This window comes from Hylobates moloch, unplaced genomic scaffold (genome assembly GCF_009828535.3).
Source record: "Hylobates moloch isolate HMO894 unplaced genomic scaffold, HMol_V3 SCAFFOLD_3, whole genome shotgun sequence".
In the NCBI taxonomy this organism is placed as follows: domain Eukaryota; kingdom Metazoa; phylum Chordata; class Mammalia; order Primates; family Hylobatidae; genus Hylobates; species Hylobates moloch.
Window position 1 is genome coordinate 167,757,996 of NW_026652278.1, and position 19,512 is coordinate 167,777,507.

General features: G+C 37.8%; 1 protein-coding gene and 1 pseudogene across 4 annotated transcripts in view; one reads left to right on the plus strand and one right to left on the minus strand.

The window, feature by feature from the left end:
- Positions 1–10,598: 10,598 nt before the first annotated feature.
- LOC116480402 (MBT domain-containing protein 1-like) lies at positions 10,599–12,607 on the minus strand (annotated as a pseudogene).
- Positions 12,608–13,125: 518 nt separating this feature from the next.
- LOC131382992 (U3 small nucleolar RNA-associated protein 18 homolog) overlaps positions 13,126–19,512 on the plus strand; it is a 175,650-nt gene continuing 169,263 nt past the window's right edge. For 3 of the 4 annotated variants that reach the window (XR_009212635.1, XM_058435844.1, XM_058435845.1), the window contains exons 1-2: positions 13,126–13,582; positions 14,196–14,267. Coding sequence is in view for 3 of the 4 variants with exons in the window: in XM_058435844.1 (XP_058291827.1) it covers positions 13,265–13,582; positions 14,196–14,267 (390 nt within the window). In the remaining variant the exon portion in view is untranslated. Of the gene's footprint in view, positions 13,583–14,195; positions 14,268–14,791; positions 15,127–19,512 lie in introns of those variants that run through there. The other variant, XM_058435843.1, reaches the window with a different exon arrangement.

Below are 19,512 nucleotides of genomic sequence, written 5' to 3' on the forward strand. Positions count from 1 at the left end.
TATTATATATTTTTAATAAGAGACCATTCAGAAAAATAAGTATAACTATTTTTATAATCAAGCCTTTATATGACTTTACAGCATAAATTACTTTTCCTTGGTGTATTATTCAGGGTTCTCTAGAGGGATACAATTAATGGACTATATATATATATATAGACACACATACGCACACACACACATATATATATATGGGAGTTTATTAAGTATTAACTCACATGATCACAAGGTCCCACAATAGGCTGCCTGCAGGCTGAGGAGCAAGGAAAGCCAGTCCGAGTTCCAAAACCTGAAGAACTCGGAGTCTGATGTTCGAGGGCAGGAATCCAGCACAGGAGAAAGATGTAGGATGGGAGGCTAGGCCAGTCTCTCCCTATTCACATTTTTTCTGCCTGCTTGTATTCTAGCTGCGCAGCCGCAGCTGATTAGATTGTGCCCACACAGATTAAGGGTGGGTCTGCCTTTTCCAGCCCATTGACTCAAATGCTAATCTCCTTTGGCAACACCCTCACAGACACTCCCAGCATCAATACTTCAATCCAATCAAGTTGACACTCAGTATTAACCATCACAAGTCCACTCTTTGTCAACTTGAACCCATACATATCTCCTGAGAGCATACATAATCTTCAAATAAAGACAATAATAAGGTCATAATTATGCCTAACATAATACAACTATCCCTCCTACAACAGAAAGGCACCAATCCCCAACCCAAATACTATTACATAAAGTTAACAGTACTTAAATGCTGATGTGAAGTCAATAAATCTTATGTCACATGATAAAGGAGAAAAGAAATAAAATGAAGATATTTTCTTAGTACAAGTGTGTACATGCACAAACATGTTTTTAACAAAAGAAGGAGGAATTACTCATGACAATTACAGTTCTTGTTTCTGTAGCTGGTCACATGGTTGTAGCTGGTATTGATGACTACCTTCTTCTATTACCAATTCTGTATTCCCTTTGCCTTCAGCAGATCATGGTTTTATTCCCGGTGGAGTGACCCAAATCTTCATTCCTGTGGGGTCTGGTCATTTGTAGTCTTGCCTGGACTGGGCTGTTGTAGTTTCCCATTGACCTTAATTGCAGGGCATGGTAATACTAAGAGACGCCCTAATGGATCTCCTGTATTCCATGCATACGCTTCCTTGCCTCCATTGTGGGGTAGTGGACTCATTTCATCTTGATAGTCCAGGTCGCTTGAGAACAATTTAACTGATGTAAATATTAAAAATTAACTTTCACAACAGAAAATTTACTTCAATTATAGAATGTACTTTCTCAGTTTCCAGAATGGCACTGCAAATATGACCCTCAGAGCCTAAAGAGGCAGAGAAGGATGAAGGGAATTCTCTTAAGCACCCTTTGGAACTCTATAATTACTGATACTAAAATAGAAATATTAATAATCATTCTTAATAACGTCCCTGGCCTGTAATCCTTGCACTTTGGGAGTCCGCAGCGGGTGGATCACCTGAGATCAGGAGCTGGAGACCAGCCCGGCCAACATGGTGAAATCCTGTCTCTAAAAAAATGCAAAAATTAGCTGGGTGTGGTGGTACACACCTGTAGTTGCAGCTACTTGGGAGGCTGAGGAAGGAGAGTCACTTGAAGCCAGGAGACAGAGGTTGCAGTGAGCTGAGATTTTGCCATTGCACTCAAGCCTGGGCAACAAGAGTGAGACTCTGTTCTGCTGCCCCCCAAAAAAATCCTTGGCAGATGGGGCATCAGTAATAAGCACTACATTTTAATAAAAAGCTCCTGCTCCACTGTGGAACACAATAGATACACTGGCAGAGAAATCAGTCTGATCACTGGATATCGTAGCGGCTTTGAGTCATGGTAATTAGTCCTCTCTGCTTCCTCATCTTTAGGTGTGTGATCTGCAGTAGATATGCTTGTTATATTTTAGATCCCTGTTTACATACAGAATGTAATAAGCCCTATATTATAGCCCTATTGCTTTTCTTAGAGTATGGGGTGAGTTGTAATTACTATTGCAATCACAAATGACTAAAACAGGAATTCCAAATATCTAGTTATTTTAGGGCGGGCGGGATGGCTTATACCTGTTTCTGCAGCTGTGACTGAAACATCAGTCTCTACCAAAAATACAAAAGTTAGCTGGGTGTGGTGGTGTGCATCTGTAACCCCAGCTACTTGGGAGCCTGAGGCACAAGAATCGAGAGATTGTGACACTGCATACTAGCCTGGGCAACAGAGCGAGACTCTGTCTCGGAAAACAAAACAAAACAAAACCAGTAAAACCTTCCCAAAATATTTATTTTAACTGGGTTTTTTCTCCCCTAGATATGTTTGAAATGAAAGACAATAGCAGGTAAATATTGCACTGTCAGGCCACTATATTATTTATTTCAAAAGAGCCACAACAACTCACCATTCAGCCCTGTTACTTTACATGTTTAAGTGTTTGATACTTTCTATTTTTGTGGCACCATATTATACATTAATACTGTGAAACATGAGGAATGTTTGTGCCTCATTAAAATGTGTTCCCCTCCAAATTCTTGCAAAAGGGTCCCAGTATTGTCCCTTAGAAAGATAGTTTTTAACATTTTAAACCCATATTCTTCTAATTCAAAAGCTGGCAGAAGACAAGAAATAACTAATAATCAGAGCAGAACTGAAGGAGACACAGACACGAAACCTTTCAAAAAATCAAGGAATCCAGGAGCTGTTTTTTTTTAAAAGATTAACAAAGTAAATAGACTGCTAGCCAGACTAATAAGGAAGAAAAGAGAGAAGAATCAAACAGACACAATAAAAAATGATAAAGGTAATATCATCACTGATCCCACAGAAATGGAAACTATCAACGGAGAATACTATAAACACCTCTATGCAAATAAACTAGAAAATCTAGAAGGAATGGATAAATTCCTGGACACATACACCCTCCCAAGACTAAACCAGGAAGATATCAAATCCCTGAATAGACCAATAACAAGTTATGAAATTAAGGCAGTAATTAATAGACTATCAACCCAAAAAAGCCCAGGACTACAGGGATTCACAGCCGAATTCTACCAGAGGTACAAAGAAGAGCTGGTACCATTCCTTCTGAAACTATGCCAAATGATAGAAATAGATGGACTCCTCCTTAACTCATTTTATGAGGCCAGCATCATCCTAATACCAAAACCCGGCAGAGACACAACAAAAGGAAATTTCAGGCCAATATCAATGATGAACATCGATGCAGAAATCCTCAATAAAATACTGGCAAACTGAATTCAGCAACACATCAACAAGCTTATCCACCACCATCAAGTTGGCTTCATCCCTGGGATGCAAGGCTGGTTCAACATATGCAAATCAATAAACATAATCCATCACATAAACAGAACCAATGACAAAAACCACATGATTATCTCAACAGATGCAGAAGAGGCCTTAGATAAAATTCAATACCCCTTCACGCTAAAAACTCTCAATAAACTAGGTATTGATGGGATGTATCTCAAAATAATAAGAGCTATTTATGACAAACCTACAGACAATATCATACTGAATGGGCAAAAGCTGGAAGCATTCCTTTTGAAAGCCGGCACAAGACAAGGATGCCATCTCTCACCACTCCTATTCATCATAGCACTGGATGTTCTGGCCAGGGTAATCAGGCAAGAGATAGAAATAAAGGCTATTCAAAGAGGAAGAGAGGAAGTCAAATTGTTTCTGTTTGCAGATGACATGATTGTATATTTAGAAAACCTCATTGTCTCAGCCCCAAATCTTCTTAAGCTGATTAGCAGCTTCGGCAAAGTCTCGGTATACAAAATCAATGTGCAAAAATCACAAGCATTCCTATACACCAATAATAGAGAGCCAAATTATGAGTAAACTCCCATTCACAATTGCTATAAAGAGAATGAAATACCTAGAAATACAACTTACAGGGGATGTGAAGGGCCTCTTCAAGGAGAACTACAAACCACTACTCAAGGAAATAAGAAAAGACACAAACAAATGGAAAAACATTCCATGCTTATGGATAGGAAGAATCAATATCATGAAAATGGCCATACTGGCCAAAGTAATTTATAGATTCAATGCTATCCCCATCAAGCTATCATTGACTTTCTTCACAGAATTAAAAAAAAAAACTACTTTAAATTTCATAAGGAACCAAAAAAGAGCCCTTGTAGCCAAGACAATTCTAAGCAAAAAGAACAAAGCTGGAGGCATCACACTACCTGTATTCAAACTATACTACAAGGCTACAGTAACCAAAACAGCATGGTACTGGTATGAAAACAGATATATAGACCAATGGAACAGAAAAGAGGCCTCAGAAATAACGCCACACATCTATAACCATCTTATCTTTGACAAACCTGACACAAACAAGCAATGAGGAAAGGATTCCCTATTTAATAAATATTGTCGGGAAAACTGGCTAGCCATATGCAGAAAACTGAAACTGGACCCCTTCCTTACACCATTAATTAACTCAAAAATTAATTACACCCTTAATTACAAAAATTGACTCAAGATGGATTAAAGACTGAAATGTAAGACCTAAACCATAAAAATCATAGAAGAAAACCTAGGCAATACCATTTAGGACATAGGCATGGGCGAAGACTTCATGACTAAAACACCAAAAGCAATGGCAACAAAAGCCAACATTGACAAATGGGATCTAATTAAACTAAAGAGCTTCTGCACAGCAAAAGAAACTATCATTAGAGTGAACAGGCAACCTACAGAATGGGAGAAAACTTTTGCAATCCGTCCATCCAATAAAGGGCTAATATCAAGAATCTATAAGGAACTTAAACAAATTTACAAGAAAAAAACAAATAACCCCATCAAAAAGTGGGCATAATATATGAACAGATACTTCTTAAAAGAAGACATTTATGTGGCCAACAAACATATGAGAAAATGCTCATCATCACTGGTCCTAAGAGAAATGCAAATCAAAACTACAATGAGATACCACTCACACCAGTTAGAATGACGATCATTAAAACGTCAGGAAATAACAGATGCTGGAGAGGATATATAGAAATAAGAGTGCTTTTACACTATTAGTGGGAGTGTAAATTAGTTCAACCTTTGTGGAAGACAGTGTGGCAATTCCTTAAGGATCTAGAACCAGAAATACCATTTGACCCAGCAATCCCATTACTGGATATATACCCAAAGGATTAGAAATCATTCTACTATAAAGACACATGCACGCATATGTTTATTGCAGCACTATTCACGATAGCAAAGACTTGGAACCAACACAAACGCCCATCAATGATAGACTGGCTAAAGAAAATGTGGCCCATTCATATACACCATGGAATACTATACAACCAAAAAAAGGATGAGTTCATGTCCTTTGCAGGGACATGGATGAAGCTGGAAACCATCATCCTCAGCCAACTAACCCAGGAACAGAAAACCAAACACTGCATGTTCTCAGTCATAAGTGAGAGTTGAACAATGAGAACACATGGACACAAGGAGGGGAACATCACACACTGGGGCCTGTCAGGGAGTGGAGGTCTAGGAGATGGATAGCATTAGGAGAAACACCTAATGTAGATGACGGGTTGATGGATGCAGCAAACCATCAATGCACGTATATACCTATGTAACAAACCTGCACGTTCTCCACATGTATCCCAGAACTTAATGCATAATTTAAAAAAAAGAATTACAAATAGAAATCAAATTACTGTCAAACTATACTTCTTCCTCACTATATGATACCTTGCTAGTTAAGAGTTATTATTTCCTAAGCCCATATATATATACTTAATCTTTGCCTTCTACAGATAAATAGAAGAAAACAAGGGTTTGTTTCCGTTTATTTTTTACATATTTTTTTCTTTTAGAGTAGGGGTGTCTCACTATGTTGCCCAGGCTATTCTTGATCTCCTAGGCTCAAACAGTCCTCTCACCACAGCCTTCCAAATGCTGAGGTTATAGGCATAAGCCACCATGCCTGGCTGACAAGAAGTTTTATCAAGTGCCTACTCTGTGCTAGACATTGTACTATGAATTCTTCTCACCCTATCATTTATCAAAGGAGGTTATTGAAATAGTGTCCTTTGCAATACAATATTGTAACAATTATTATTTAATTTATTTTCCTTTGCTTATGCAAGTTATAGTAGAACTACATTATACTGTCAATGCTGAGCATCTAATAAACTAAACATTCCTGCTATTCTTAACATTACGTTCACTGTTCTTTATAGCATAATCAATTCTTTTTGTTTGTTTGTTAGTTTGAGATGGAGTTTTGCTCTTGTTGCCCAGGCAATGGTGTGATCTTGGCTCACCGCAACCTCCACCTCCTGGGTCCAAGCGATTCTCCTGCCTCAGCCTCCCGAGTAGCTGGGATTAGAGGCATGTGCCATTACGCCTGGCTAATTTTGTACTTTTAGTAGAGATGGGTTTTCTCCACGTTGGTCAGGCTGGTCTTGAACTCCCGACCTTAGGTGATCTGCCCACCTCGGCCTCCCGAAGTGCTGGGATTACAGGCATGAGCCACCTCACCCAGCCAGCATAATCAGTTCTTTTCATGAAATACAGAAATTCATACTTACAGGTAAAACAATTTGTATTTTCCCTTGCCTATTTTTTTTTGTTTTTGACATTGCTTAAATTACCAATTTTTAAAAGTCACATTAACCATGGTTTCTAACATTTAATCATTTAATGTTTTGATTAGCATGCCATTTCTAAGTTCAAGTATTTGATTAAAATGTTACAGTAGATAGAACATAATCTAAGCACTTTTTTCTTCAACATACTACCAGAAAAATCTATCTGTGCTAACTTTGGCCATTACTGCTAGTGAAAACTTAATTTTGTCATCTATAATATTATTATTTACAAAATCATGTTCTGAGTGCTAATTTTATTCTGAGAAATATACTGGTGTTAGTTTTAAAAAATCTTTTAAACAACTCATTAAGTAGAAACTATTATACACACTTTTCATATGAGGTAAACAAAGTTTAGAAAGCAGAGTTAATTTTCATAATGACACAGAACTATTAAATTGCAAAGCCAGAAATCAAACTCACATGTGTCTAAATGGAGAGTCCCACTGTTTAGCTCTATGCTACAAATATTTCTGTGGTTTTCCTTGGAATCAACATCAAACTTGTTAGTCTGTGGTTTCTGAAATCTACTATGATTTACATGAGAATACCATGGCCACGAATCAATTATCGATATATCACAAAAGTTATTAACAATGAAACTTTGATTCTGACTATTGAAATCCTCTGGAATCTAGGATGTGATTCATCTGCTTACAGCAATTTGAACGTACTGAAAGTAGCGATGTTATTTTTACTCTATCTTGGCTTATCTAGGATTCCAACAATCTCTTAATATTATAAATGTTAATGATAGGCATTTTTACAGTTAAAAATGACTATAAAAAAGAGAGATTGAGACATTGAAAAGTTCTGCTTTTTGTCTATCATCTGTTAATATAAAACTATTACCCATATCCAAGAAATATTTTACATTTCCTTTTTCTGCTTCTTTTTTTTTCTCTTTAGAATTTTTCCTTTTTTTTTTAACTTTAACATTTTATTTTGTGTAAAAAAGGGCAAATTTAGTGAATTATTTTCATCTTGTACACAAAGTTATAATTTTAAATGCTTTTCACATCCATGCTGAAAATTTGCAATTTGGTAAAAATGAAAGGAACATAATCTTTTCCAAAGGAATTTTTCACGCCATTATATATACACTTCATGAGAAAGTTTCAAACACTTTCTCAATGATCACGAGTTACCAAGAAAATAAAAGATTAAATTTGTACAGATATTGATCTATATATCAAATACATACAGAAATGATGTAAAAACCTTATGCAGTTTACTTTGACCTCTGTCCTCAAAAGATTTGCCCAGGGACAGATGCTTTTCTTTTGTATAAATGACTGTGGCTTTATTTAAAATATGAAAATCAAAGGAAGAAACCCAGTTTAATCACAGTATTTTTAAAATCCCTTCCCAATATTAAAGGATCATTACCAATATATAGCACCATAATACAAATATTGATGGGAGAGGGTATTCACATCACGCAAAATTAATAATAATAAAAACAAACAAACACTGAAAACCCGTGTTAGTATCGTAGAATAAGAAGTTGATAACAGCTTTAGCTTTCCTCATACACGGCAAGGAAAAGGTTAAAGAGTTTAAACTACCAAAAGTCCCCAAATAAATCCTAACAGGAAAAACAAAACAAAACAAAAACAAACCCAAGGTCAGCAGTACATTTTGAACCGTAAAAGAGAATGGGGCAATTGAGTTGTACAACTGGAGTTATGGCTAAGACATAAATCTCCTCTGCATTAATTATTTTTCGGTTCGTCAGCAGTAGGAGTTAGTGTGTGAACAATGAAAGAGGGCTTTAGGTTGTGTTTAGACTGTAGGAAAGTCCTTACCAACCTTCAACTGTTGATCACGGGATCAAGACAAGAAACACTTCATGAATTAGGAAATTCTAAAACACTCAGAGCCTGGGTTTGCTATAGAATTGGAAGCTTATGAAACCTGGGTATAAATGAGCATTTCATAGATTACCAGGACTGACTAGCTCCAAATCCTATCTCTCCTGGTTTAGTCAGTTCCCCATGGAGCTCCTAAATCCAAGGTACTGGCAGAGTGCACTATACAACAGGCTTCTTGTGCCTGTGCTGTGGAATTAGTCGTGGGTTTAATTCAGTGAGCCTGAGAATAAAGACTGCTGTAACCCTTGCCTTGGAATACTTCTAGGCTTTAAGTTTACGAGAAGATTTTTCAAAGTTAAAGATAGGGGAAGTGTGAGGATGTCCCATATACAGTAGGTCCCTCTCAGCAATGTTAAGATAAATATCCAGTAATTTAACAGCTGAATTCACATATATTTGACACATGAGAATCAACTTACGTTGATGTGATCTGCATTTATGCCCTTAAAGAGTCAGTATTAAGAAATGGTGACATGCGATTCCACACATTCTTACACTATAAAGTAACAAGTTTTACTTCCAGTAGCTATTATAAAACCTTATGTTATTAACCCCTCTTGCATAGAATGAGGTAAACCTGTGCGTATTACCAATGCTATTATTCCCAAAAGTAGAGCAATATTTTAGAAAATAAACTGCTGGTTTTTTTTTTAACGTTCTATGCATTTTAAAATTCAAACAAAAATCTTACCTAAAATGGTCTCCTGGGGCTTTCCATTAACATTTTTTAAAGCATTCCATAGGCTGAAGGACTGTAGAGGTTAATCATTTTGATTAATTTCTAATTAGCCCTACCTATATTCCAGAGGAGATGGTCAATATTACCACTCTGAAGAGGCCAGGCTAAGACCCAGAAGCACTTCTAGAACAGATGCAATTAATTCCTGAGAGTTTAGTTTATGACCCTCACTGGTAAACGCTAGAGCGCTCTCATTCAGTCACAACTCAGTAGAAAGTTAGAAAATGCAGAGAGCAAACCTTTCACCAATTTACCCTTGTATCCTTTTTTTTTTTTTAAAAGGAAGTCATGTGAATTTTAAGACAGGGAATGTTCAAGATGGTCCAAATCGGTTATTATTAAAATAAATCCTGAATACAATTAAAGACAATATATATATATATATATATATGGAATTTTAGGAAAATTAAATTCTCTTTCAAATTAGTTTTCTACCAAATCCAGGATAGATAAAAGCAGAGCTGGAATGATTTTGAAATCTAAACTTATTTTGGCTTTGAATAACTTTCAATTCGATTCTCCTAATACAGAACATCTGTTTTTGGTTGTGGTTATACTAAGCTGTTGTTTCACAGATAGAGGGAAATGGCAGAGAACTGATCAGAATCCCTTTCGTGGGGTATTTTTTTTAGAAAGGAAAATAAACTTAGGACAACATTACATTTTCCCCAACCCCTCAATGTGTAGACTGAGATCCTGTATATCTTGTCCACCATTCCAGTTTAACACTTTAGTGTTAGGATAATTCTAATCATTTTTTTTTTTAATTAAAAGAGAACATATAAAAGTATCCAGAGTTCTTCCAGTTTCATACAGAACTCCAAATAAATTTTCACAGAATGAGAAACATTTCTGTACAAACATTTAAAATGGGCTGCAATAAAATGCCAACAAGCAGAAATAATGACCCTTCCATGACCTTTGTGGTGATGACCCCTCCATGAGGAGTTCAGTTGCATATTTCTGCAGCAAAGAAGCTGGAGATGTGACTGGCCTAACTTCTAAAAACCCCAAAATCTCCCAACAGGTACCAAAAAGGTTCATTTGTAATGACAGTTCATTTGCATTTTAACAGCTATATCCTTCTTAAATCATTTCCTTCAATCCTGTTACCTAAACTTTAATCTTACCAAAAAAGTTAGAATTTCAGTTCTTGTTAACAATGCACATAAATCCAAACTTGGAAAGTATTACAAAATTCTTTCAAAAGCTTCAAATACAACACAAAAATTGTCCATCTTTATAAATTGAAAATTTCCCACCCCCTCCCGACTAAAATAGATCCCCCACCCACCTGAAAAATCTGGAACTGAAATCTTCTATGTTTAGCAAAATGTCCCAGTAGAATAGCCCCCTGTACAGCTGGATTGATTATAAATCAGTCCTGTGTAAAATCCTCCCCCTCCCGCCCTCAGTTTCTGAGCCACCTCATGGCTCTTGTTTGATGTAGAAGTTGGCAGAGCCATTGCTTTCCTGATCTGATGCTCCTTGAAGGAAATTATAATCCTCTCCATCCAGCAATTCCTCCTTCAGCTGCAGTGTCGTCATTTTCTTATGTCCTTTGTATTGCTGGGACTTAGCCTTTTTCTTCTGTTTTGATGAAGCTGATTGGTTTTCTCTTGATGACTGTGATGCTGGAGGCTGTAGTTGATATCCAGTTAACTGAGACCACCCTACAAGATAGAGGTCAGGGGACTCACAGTCTACCCACTGATCATACTCTTCTTCCCATCCATCAAAATGTATCCTCAAGAGACGATGAATAATTCGAGTTACTGTGGCTACACATATTAAACGTGGCTCCATGAGATCTACTGCTTCTAATTTCATTCCTACACGAAATCCATGATTTGGAACATCCTTATTAAATAGTTTTACTGGTGCTGCAATGGAGCCAGTTTCCCTGAGGTAGTCAAACCATTTAAAAGGAAGTTTTGTGTAACCTCTGGGTGGAGTAAGTTCAATCATGTTAATTTCACAGAAACCGACAGGGAACATAGGAGAGGTTGCATGGTAACAGAACCAGTCAGATCCGTCTGCTGCTTCTGAGCCATCGATCCCAATCATCAGGCATCCGTCAGCTAGCACCTTTCTAATGGTTGCGACACATATTGTAGAAAGATTTAATGGGTGTATAGCTTCCAATTCATTCCTTCCTTGAACCATTCCCCACTCTGGTCTACTTCTTTTGCCTTAGCAAATAAATGTGGTGGTGTATCAAAATGTCCATTCTGTTTCTTTGTAATATCAGATCTTTTGAATCGATGACGTACCGCTTCGAGACCAACCAATATGATGTATTAATGGGCTGTGCATATGGCACCAGAAGTCATCTGTTCTATCTTCGCTTTCTTCATACACTAGTCTTAATCTTCCTCCAATTACACTTTCCACCACTGCTACTCGTGTTTGACACAAATGCCTTTGTCAACCACTTCTACTCTCATGCAAGGTTTGAAAGGATACTGCATACTCTCTGAAACCTTTTGTGAGAAATCAGGAGGCAGTGTTTTGGCATCAGTAAGTCGTTTCACTAGAAAAGCTTTCCAGTTTGTATATTTATGCTGAATAGTTCTAGGAGGAACAAGAGGTTTTCCGCTGGCTGCACACCAACCAACTGGATGGATATCAGAACCACATATATTGCACCAGAAGTCTAGACCAGAGTCATTTTCAAATCCTTCATATCTTAAAAGGGCATTGTAACCTGCTAATTTTACTATTCCAGCAATCCAGAAGACTTTGGTAGGTAGGCTGCAGTCTGTATTGGGAACTTCTACTCTCACATTTTCTGAGATATCACCCCAGCAGGTCCCCATAGGTGCATGTTTAAAACAGGTAACCGGAGCTGCTATAAAGCTATTGCTATTGATGTAGTTACCCCAGCTGAAACCTTCCATGGAGACTGCTGCTTTTGTCTTTGCTTGATTTTGCAAGGTAGCTTGATATTGAGCATATGCGGCTAGCTTAGCAACTAAAGGTTGTTTCTGAAGAACTTTTGCTTTCTTTGTTGGAGGCTTACCCGTTACCTGAAGTCTGGCCAAAATGCTTGCCTTCTTGGAGTTTGACGAGTAACTTCTTGAACATGAAACGCTACAGAAACGCTTTGTTTTAGAGTAAAAAGCATCTCGGACGCCAACCATCCCACACATCTCGCAGATAGCCATGCCAGATTTACCATCTGGGTATGTGTAGACTTGCCCATTGTTTTTGATAATCGGGAGATTAGAAGGTAAAGGAGCGACTTCTTCTTCACTCTCTTTGGAGCTGGAGCTGCTGCTTGTGTCCTCACTGCAGCTATCATAACCGTCAAACATCCCGAAAGAATCTCTTCTTTTCCTTTCAGATCGTGAAGAATGTTCAGTCACACAGGAAGGATGTACGATAAAATAAAAAAAATTCACATGAATAGGCTTTCAGTTCTCCCGAAGAAAGCTATGAATCCTTAAGTAAGAACCTGGAAAGCACTTATCAGAGAGGCTGCAGAGGGGACAGCTGCTTTGGATGACCTCTAATGTCTCTTCCGACTCCTCCTCTCTCGCTTCCAGCTTGGGACCCTCTGCAGGCTCCGTACTCCACGGACCGTACCAAGACGAAGGGAGGAAAGCGTATTGGGGCTTGTGTCAAGTGGTTAAAGTCAAGAGGAAAAGCAGAAGTTCCATTCAGCCGTCCCAGTGTATACTTGGGCTTTCTTGCGCTCCTTTCAATATGTTGCAGCTGCGAAGTTGTGTTGGAAAAATTTTCCACTCCAGTCACGCCGCTTCCCCCTACACCCGGAAGATTGGCCCTCCCGGAGGAACTCCCACACGGGGCGGGGCTGGGTAGGGGAGTGGGAGTTACGTAGAGGGAGGGAGTGCTGGTCACGTGGCAAGAGGCTGCGCAGGCTCCTTCCGGCCCTCGGGACTTCGGCGGCGGCGGCCAGCGAGGCGCCTGGGCGCATGCGCAGCGAGGTTCCACGTGAGCGCCTGCGTTTCTCCTCAAACCTAACGATGCCGCCGGAATGAAGGAGACGCATGAAACTGGACGGGAGAACCCGAGCGAAGCCGAAGCGGAAGCCCGGAATGAGGCCGGACTGGAAAGCCGGAGCGGCGCCAGGCGGGCCTCCCCAAAAGCCTGCCCCTTCATCCCAGCGGAAACCGCCGGCCCGGCCACGCGCGGCGGCCGCTGCGATTGCAGTCGCGGCGGCGGAGGAGGAGAGACGGCTCCGGCAGCGGAACCGCCTGACGCTGGAGGAGGACAAACCGGCCGTGGAGCGGTGCTTGGAGGAGCTGGTCTTCGGCGACGTCGAGAACGACGAGGACGCGTTGCTGCGGCGTCTGCGGGACCCGAAGGTGAGGGAGGCCGCGGCGCGCAGGCTGGGCGCCTCTCTTTAGAATTTTTCTAGCTACCTTCTGCTGCTTCTTATTATATACTTGTGAAAGCACCTTCCTTGTCTTTAGTGTTTTCCATTAAGTGTAGCACATCCAGAAATTTATTCTTCTCTATACAATTATATATATTCATGCAACTTTAAAACATTTTTTAATTTTTTTAGAGACAGGGTCTCATTCTGTCACCCAGGCTGGAATGCAACGGCACTATCATAGCAGCTCACTGCAGCCTTGAACTTCTGGGCTCAGCCAATCCTCCTGCCTCAGCCTCCCAAGTAGTTACAACTACACGTGTGCACCACCACACCTGGCTAATTTAATTCTTTTTTTTTTGTCTTGCTGTGCTGTTCAGGCTGGTCTCGAGCTTCTGGCTCCTATTGACTCTCCTACCTTTAACTCCTAAAATGTTGAGATTACAGGACTGAGACACTGCACTTAGCCTCATGCAACTTTTTAATCTTTTCTGTACAATTCAATCTTTTTATTATGAGAAGGATATTTATGCATATAGATTAAGACATTTTAGATAATGCTATATCAAGTATTAATAGTGCTTTTGTATTCTTTAAAACAGAAGGATGTGCCCTCTGAGCAGACAAAACACAAGAGCTACCCCATCTTCGGAGCTGATGCTGCTTCTCTTAGGGTGAGTAAGTTGCCTAGAGAGCATTATCTGGGTGCCTGTCCCAACTCCACCCGTGGCTAGATAGCAGCCTGCACATTCTCATGCTTTCTATAATTTCTATTTTTTCGGAGAGTTGATCTTCTTATGGGCTTACATAGTAGTTCAGAATTTTCTTATCATAGGATTTTTCATAACAATTAACCTAGATTGTAACTTTATGATGTCAAGGAGTAGTCATATCTTGTTTACCATTGTACACCTGCAAATAAGATACTCTGTGGAATATATATTGTTATTTACAACATGCAATAATATTTTAAATAAGGACCAAATTAGGACTGAAATATCTGAGAAACTCAAATTACTTATTATGTCCAAATTATTTTCTAACTCAAATTAAAATTCAATTCATGACTTCTTTGATATATATATATATACACACACCAATAAGCTGTATAATTTATTATATGTTATCATTTATAAAGAAAGAGTGACATAGCCGAAATGGTGGAATAAAAGCAATATGACTTCACTATCCCCAACAGAAAACCAACAATAATTATCCAGTGCCAAAATTATCACCAACAATATCCCAGAACCCACAATTTAGTCTGAGTTGAATCCTGGAGCCACAGAGAAGTGAAAAACCATGAGCAGAAGATAGAAGAAATGGACTTCATTTGCAACGCCTCTCCCACCAACAGTAAGGCACCATGCAGAAAAGTCTCCTGGATTCACAGTTTCCATACTGGATGAAGAGAGATTGATGCAGACAGCCCATTCCCCAGTCATTTTGGTCCCTACACAGGAAAACTGTTTCTGCCTCAATTTGTGGGAAGACTTGTGAATGCCTGAGGGAGAGGGCAGCTGGAGACAGAAAGTGGAGGTAGGGCTAGTAGCCCCAGGAAATGAAACTCAGACAAATAAAATGTCAAATCAGAGAGGTGGTTCAGCAGCATTATTCTGTGAGAGGCATGCTCCATGGGCCATGTGGACAAGAACCCCTAGCCAGTCTCCCCACACAGCTGGGACATTCCCTTTGGGACCCCACTCCTTTGGGACAGGCAGGCCTTCAAATTTTTGCTAGAGCTGTGATAATTCTGGGTTAAGGTGCCACCTAGTGGCAAAAAGAGGGAGTGACCTAGAGCTAAAGATGTCAATATGCAGACTGCACAGAATCTTTAAACACACATACGTCAGAGAAACCAAATCATCCCAACAAGCAAATACTGGAATAAATAACTAATCATTCACTGCAAAGAAATAAACTTACATCCATAAGAAATGATGACAGCAAACTTGGAACCTCCCCAAATGGACAAAGTAGGGAACCAGTGTCTTATTCCAGCAAGATGGTGATGTGAGCTTTCAGATGAATAATTCAAAATAAGAGTATTGAGGAAATTCAACAAAATCCAAGATAATGCAAACAAGCAATTTGGAAGTTTATTAGAGATTAACACAATAAAAAGCAAACAGAAATCCTGGAACTAAGAAATATATTGGCTGAAATAACAAATGTATCAGAGGGTCTCAACCACAGAACCAATCAAACAGAAGAAAGATTTTGTGAGTTCAAAGGCAGAACATTTGAAAATATGTAGTCAAAAGAGAAAAAGAAAAATAATAATGAAAAGGAATTAAAAATGTCTACAAAATCTAGAAAGTCACCTTAAAAGAACAAATCTAAGAGTCATTGAACATAGGGATTTGAAAAAAAGAAAGTGGTAGAAAGTTTATTTAAAAAAAAAATAGAAAACTTTAACACCTTGAGAAAGATATAAATATCCAAGTACAGGAAGGTCAAAGATTACCAAGTAAGTTCAGCCCATGTAACACTACCCCAAGGCATGTAATAATCAAACTCTCAAATATCAGGACAAAAAATATTCATAGGCATCAATGGAAAAGAAGCAAGTAACATATAAAGGAGCTCTGACTTGTCTGGCAACAGAATTCTCAGCAGAAACCATACAAGTAAGGAGGGAGTGGATGATACATTCAAACTGTTGAAGAAAAAAATGCTGAGAATAAATTATCCAGCAAAGCTATTCTTCAGACATGAGGAAGAGATACTTTTCTAGACAAATGGAAGCTAAGGTAATTCATCACCAGCTGATCTGTCTTATAATAAATGCTACAGAGAGTTCTTTAATCAGAAAGAAAAGGATGTTAACATGCAACACAGAAAATCATCTGAAGGTATAAAGCCTACTGATAAAAGTAAGTACACAGACAAATTCTGAATGCTTTATTACTGTAATTGTGGTGTGTAAACCACTCATACCTCTAGTATTAACACAAAATGCATATGTATCAAAAATTGCTACGATGATTTTTAAAGAGATAGGTGAATACAAAAATACATAAATTGAAATTAAAAACATCAAAAAGTTGGAGGATGGAGTTAAAGTGTAGAGTTTTTTTAGTTCATTCTTTGCTTTTCATTTAAAAAAGTAATTTCAACTTTTATTTTAGATTCAGAGAATAGAAGTGCAGGTTTGTTATATCGGTATGTTGCATAATGCTGAAGATTGGGGTATAATTAATCCAGTCACCCAGGTAGTCAGCATAGTACCCAAGAGTTCATTTTTCAACACTTGTCCTCTTCCCTCTCTTTCCCTATTTGTTCCCAGTCTCTATTTTTGCCATCTTTATGTCCACGTTTACCCAGTGTTTTGATCCTACTTATAAGTGAGAACATGTGGTATTTGATTTTCTGTTCCTGTGTTATTTCACTTAGGATAATGGCCTTCAGTTCCATCCATGTTGCTGCAAGGGACATGATTTTTTCCTATTTTATGGTTGCCTATTATTCTATGCTGTGTATGTACCACATTTTCTTTATCCAATCCACCTTTGATGGATCCTAAATTGATTTCATGTCTTTGCTATTGTGAACAGTGCTGCAATGAACATATGAGTGCATGTGACTTTTTGGTAGAGTGATTCATTTTCCTTTGGATATATACCCAGTAATGGGATTGCTGGGTCAAATAGTAGTTCTCTTTTAAGTGCTTTGAAAAATCTCTAACATGCTTTCCACAGTGGCTGAAGTAAATTACACTCCCACCAAGAGTTTACAAATGTTCTCTTTTCTCAACGGCCTCGCCAATATCTGTTGTTTTTGATTTCTTAATAATAGCCATTCTGACTTGTGTGAGGTAATTACTTACTGTGGTTTTGATTTGCATTTCTCTGAAGATTAGTGATGTTAAACGTATTTTTATGTTTGTTGGTCACTTGTATGTCTTATTAAAAGTGTCTGTTCATGTTGTTGGCCTACTTTTTAATGGGATTATTTCTTTTTTCCTTGTTGAATTGTTTAAGTCTTTTATAGATTCTGGATATTAGATCTTTAATGGTTGCATACTTTGTGAATTTTTATCCCATTCTGCATGTTGTCTATTTTGTCAGTAGTTTCTTTTTCTGTGCAGAATCTCTTTAGTTTAATTAGGTCCCACATGTCAATTGTTTGTGTTGCAATTGCTTTTGAGCATTTAGTTATAAATTTTTTCCCAAGGCCAATGTCCAGAGGTTTTCTCGTAGGTTTTCTCCTAGGATTCTTAAAGTTTGAGGGCTCACATTTAAATCTTTAATCCATCTTGAGTTAATATTTGTATACGGTAAAAGGGAGGGATTCATTTACATTTTTCTGCATATAACTAGTTAGCTATCCCAGCACCATTTATTTAGTAGGCGGTCCTTTCTTCATTGCATATTTTTATTGACTTCATTGAAAATCTTATGGCTGTAGGTGTATGGCTTTTTTTCTGGGTTGCCTATTCTGTTGGTCTATGGTCTATTTGTCTGTTTTTGTGCCAGAGTACCATTTTGTTTAATTATTGTAGCCTTATAGTTTGAAGTCAGGCAATGTGATGCCTCTGGCTTTGTTCCTTTTGCTTAGCATTGCTTTGGCTGAATTCAGCCTTTGTTTCTTCTCATTCTTTGTGATCAAAGTTAAGTTATTTTCTGTTTAAAATAACTTTTTATAAACCTGAGATGTTTTTTGTAAGCCTCCTGGTAACTACAAAGGTAAAACACACAATGGATATGCTTTAAAAAAAAAAAAAAAAAAAAGGAATTGGAACATACTACAGGAGAAAATCAGTTAACCAAAAACAAAGATGTTAAGAAAGTGAAGAATTACAAAACAACCAAGAAAATAACAATATGGCAGGAGTAAATGCTTGCCTATCAATAACATTGAATATAAATGGACAAAACTTTCCAATTAAAAGACAGACTGACTGAACAGATTTTAAGAAAAAGATCCAACTATATGCTGCCTACAAGAAACTCACTTCACTGTAAAGACACACAGAATGGGAGTGAAGGTATGGAGAAAGGTATTTTACACAAATGAAAGTCAAAAAACGGTGGGTGTAGCTATATGTATATCAGATAAAATAGACTTCAAGTCATATTATTAACAAGAATGAGATATTTTGTATTTGCCTAGACAGAAATATTTCACCTTCACTATATGATGTACATACTTTATAATCAAAGTTAGAATAGAAAACTTTTTATATGAATGGTCTAAGATGTTGTTTCTTAGAACATTACATTTAAAAAAAATTAACTAAAGTCACTAATTGCTACTTGATCCCAACCCCTTGTTCAATAATGAGCACATACAAATTGCTATTCTTGAAATTTTTTCTACAAAATTATTTTGAATTATTTCCTCCCATTGGTTTACTTCAATTCTCAGACCCATACCTAAAAATTATATTCACTTCTTTTTATTAGAATGCATGACTTTTCTTATTTTAAATAGACTTTATTTTTAGAGCAGTTTTAAGTTCATAGCAAAATTGAGTAGAACATAAAGAGATCTCTCATATGCTTCCTCCCCCCACACATACATAGCTTTCCCTATTATTGACATCCCCCATGACAGTGGTACATTTGTTACAATCAATGAACCTACATTAACACATCATTATCACCCAAAGTCCATACTTTACATTAGGGTTCAGTCTTAATGTTGTACATTCTATGGTTTTAGATAAATGTATAATAACATATATCAATATTTATAGTAGCATACAGTGAAAAAAATATGTTCAGGTTAATTAATCAGCACTGTATACCTTTATCAGCTGTTAAATAACAACAGCAAACAATGGCAGGTTTTCAGTCTCCACCTATTGAGAGGTGAAGCCAGCTGGGCTTCTGGGTCGGGTAGGGACTTGGAGAACTTTTCTGTCTAGCTAGAGGATTATAAATGCACCAATCAGCACTCTGTGTTTAGCTAAAG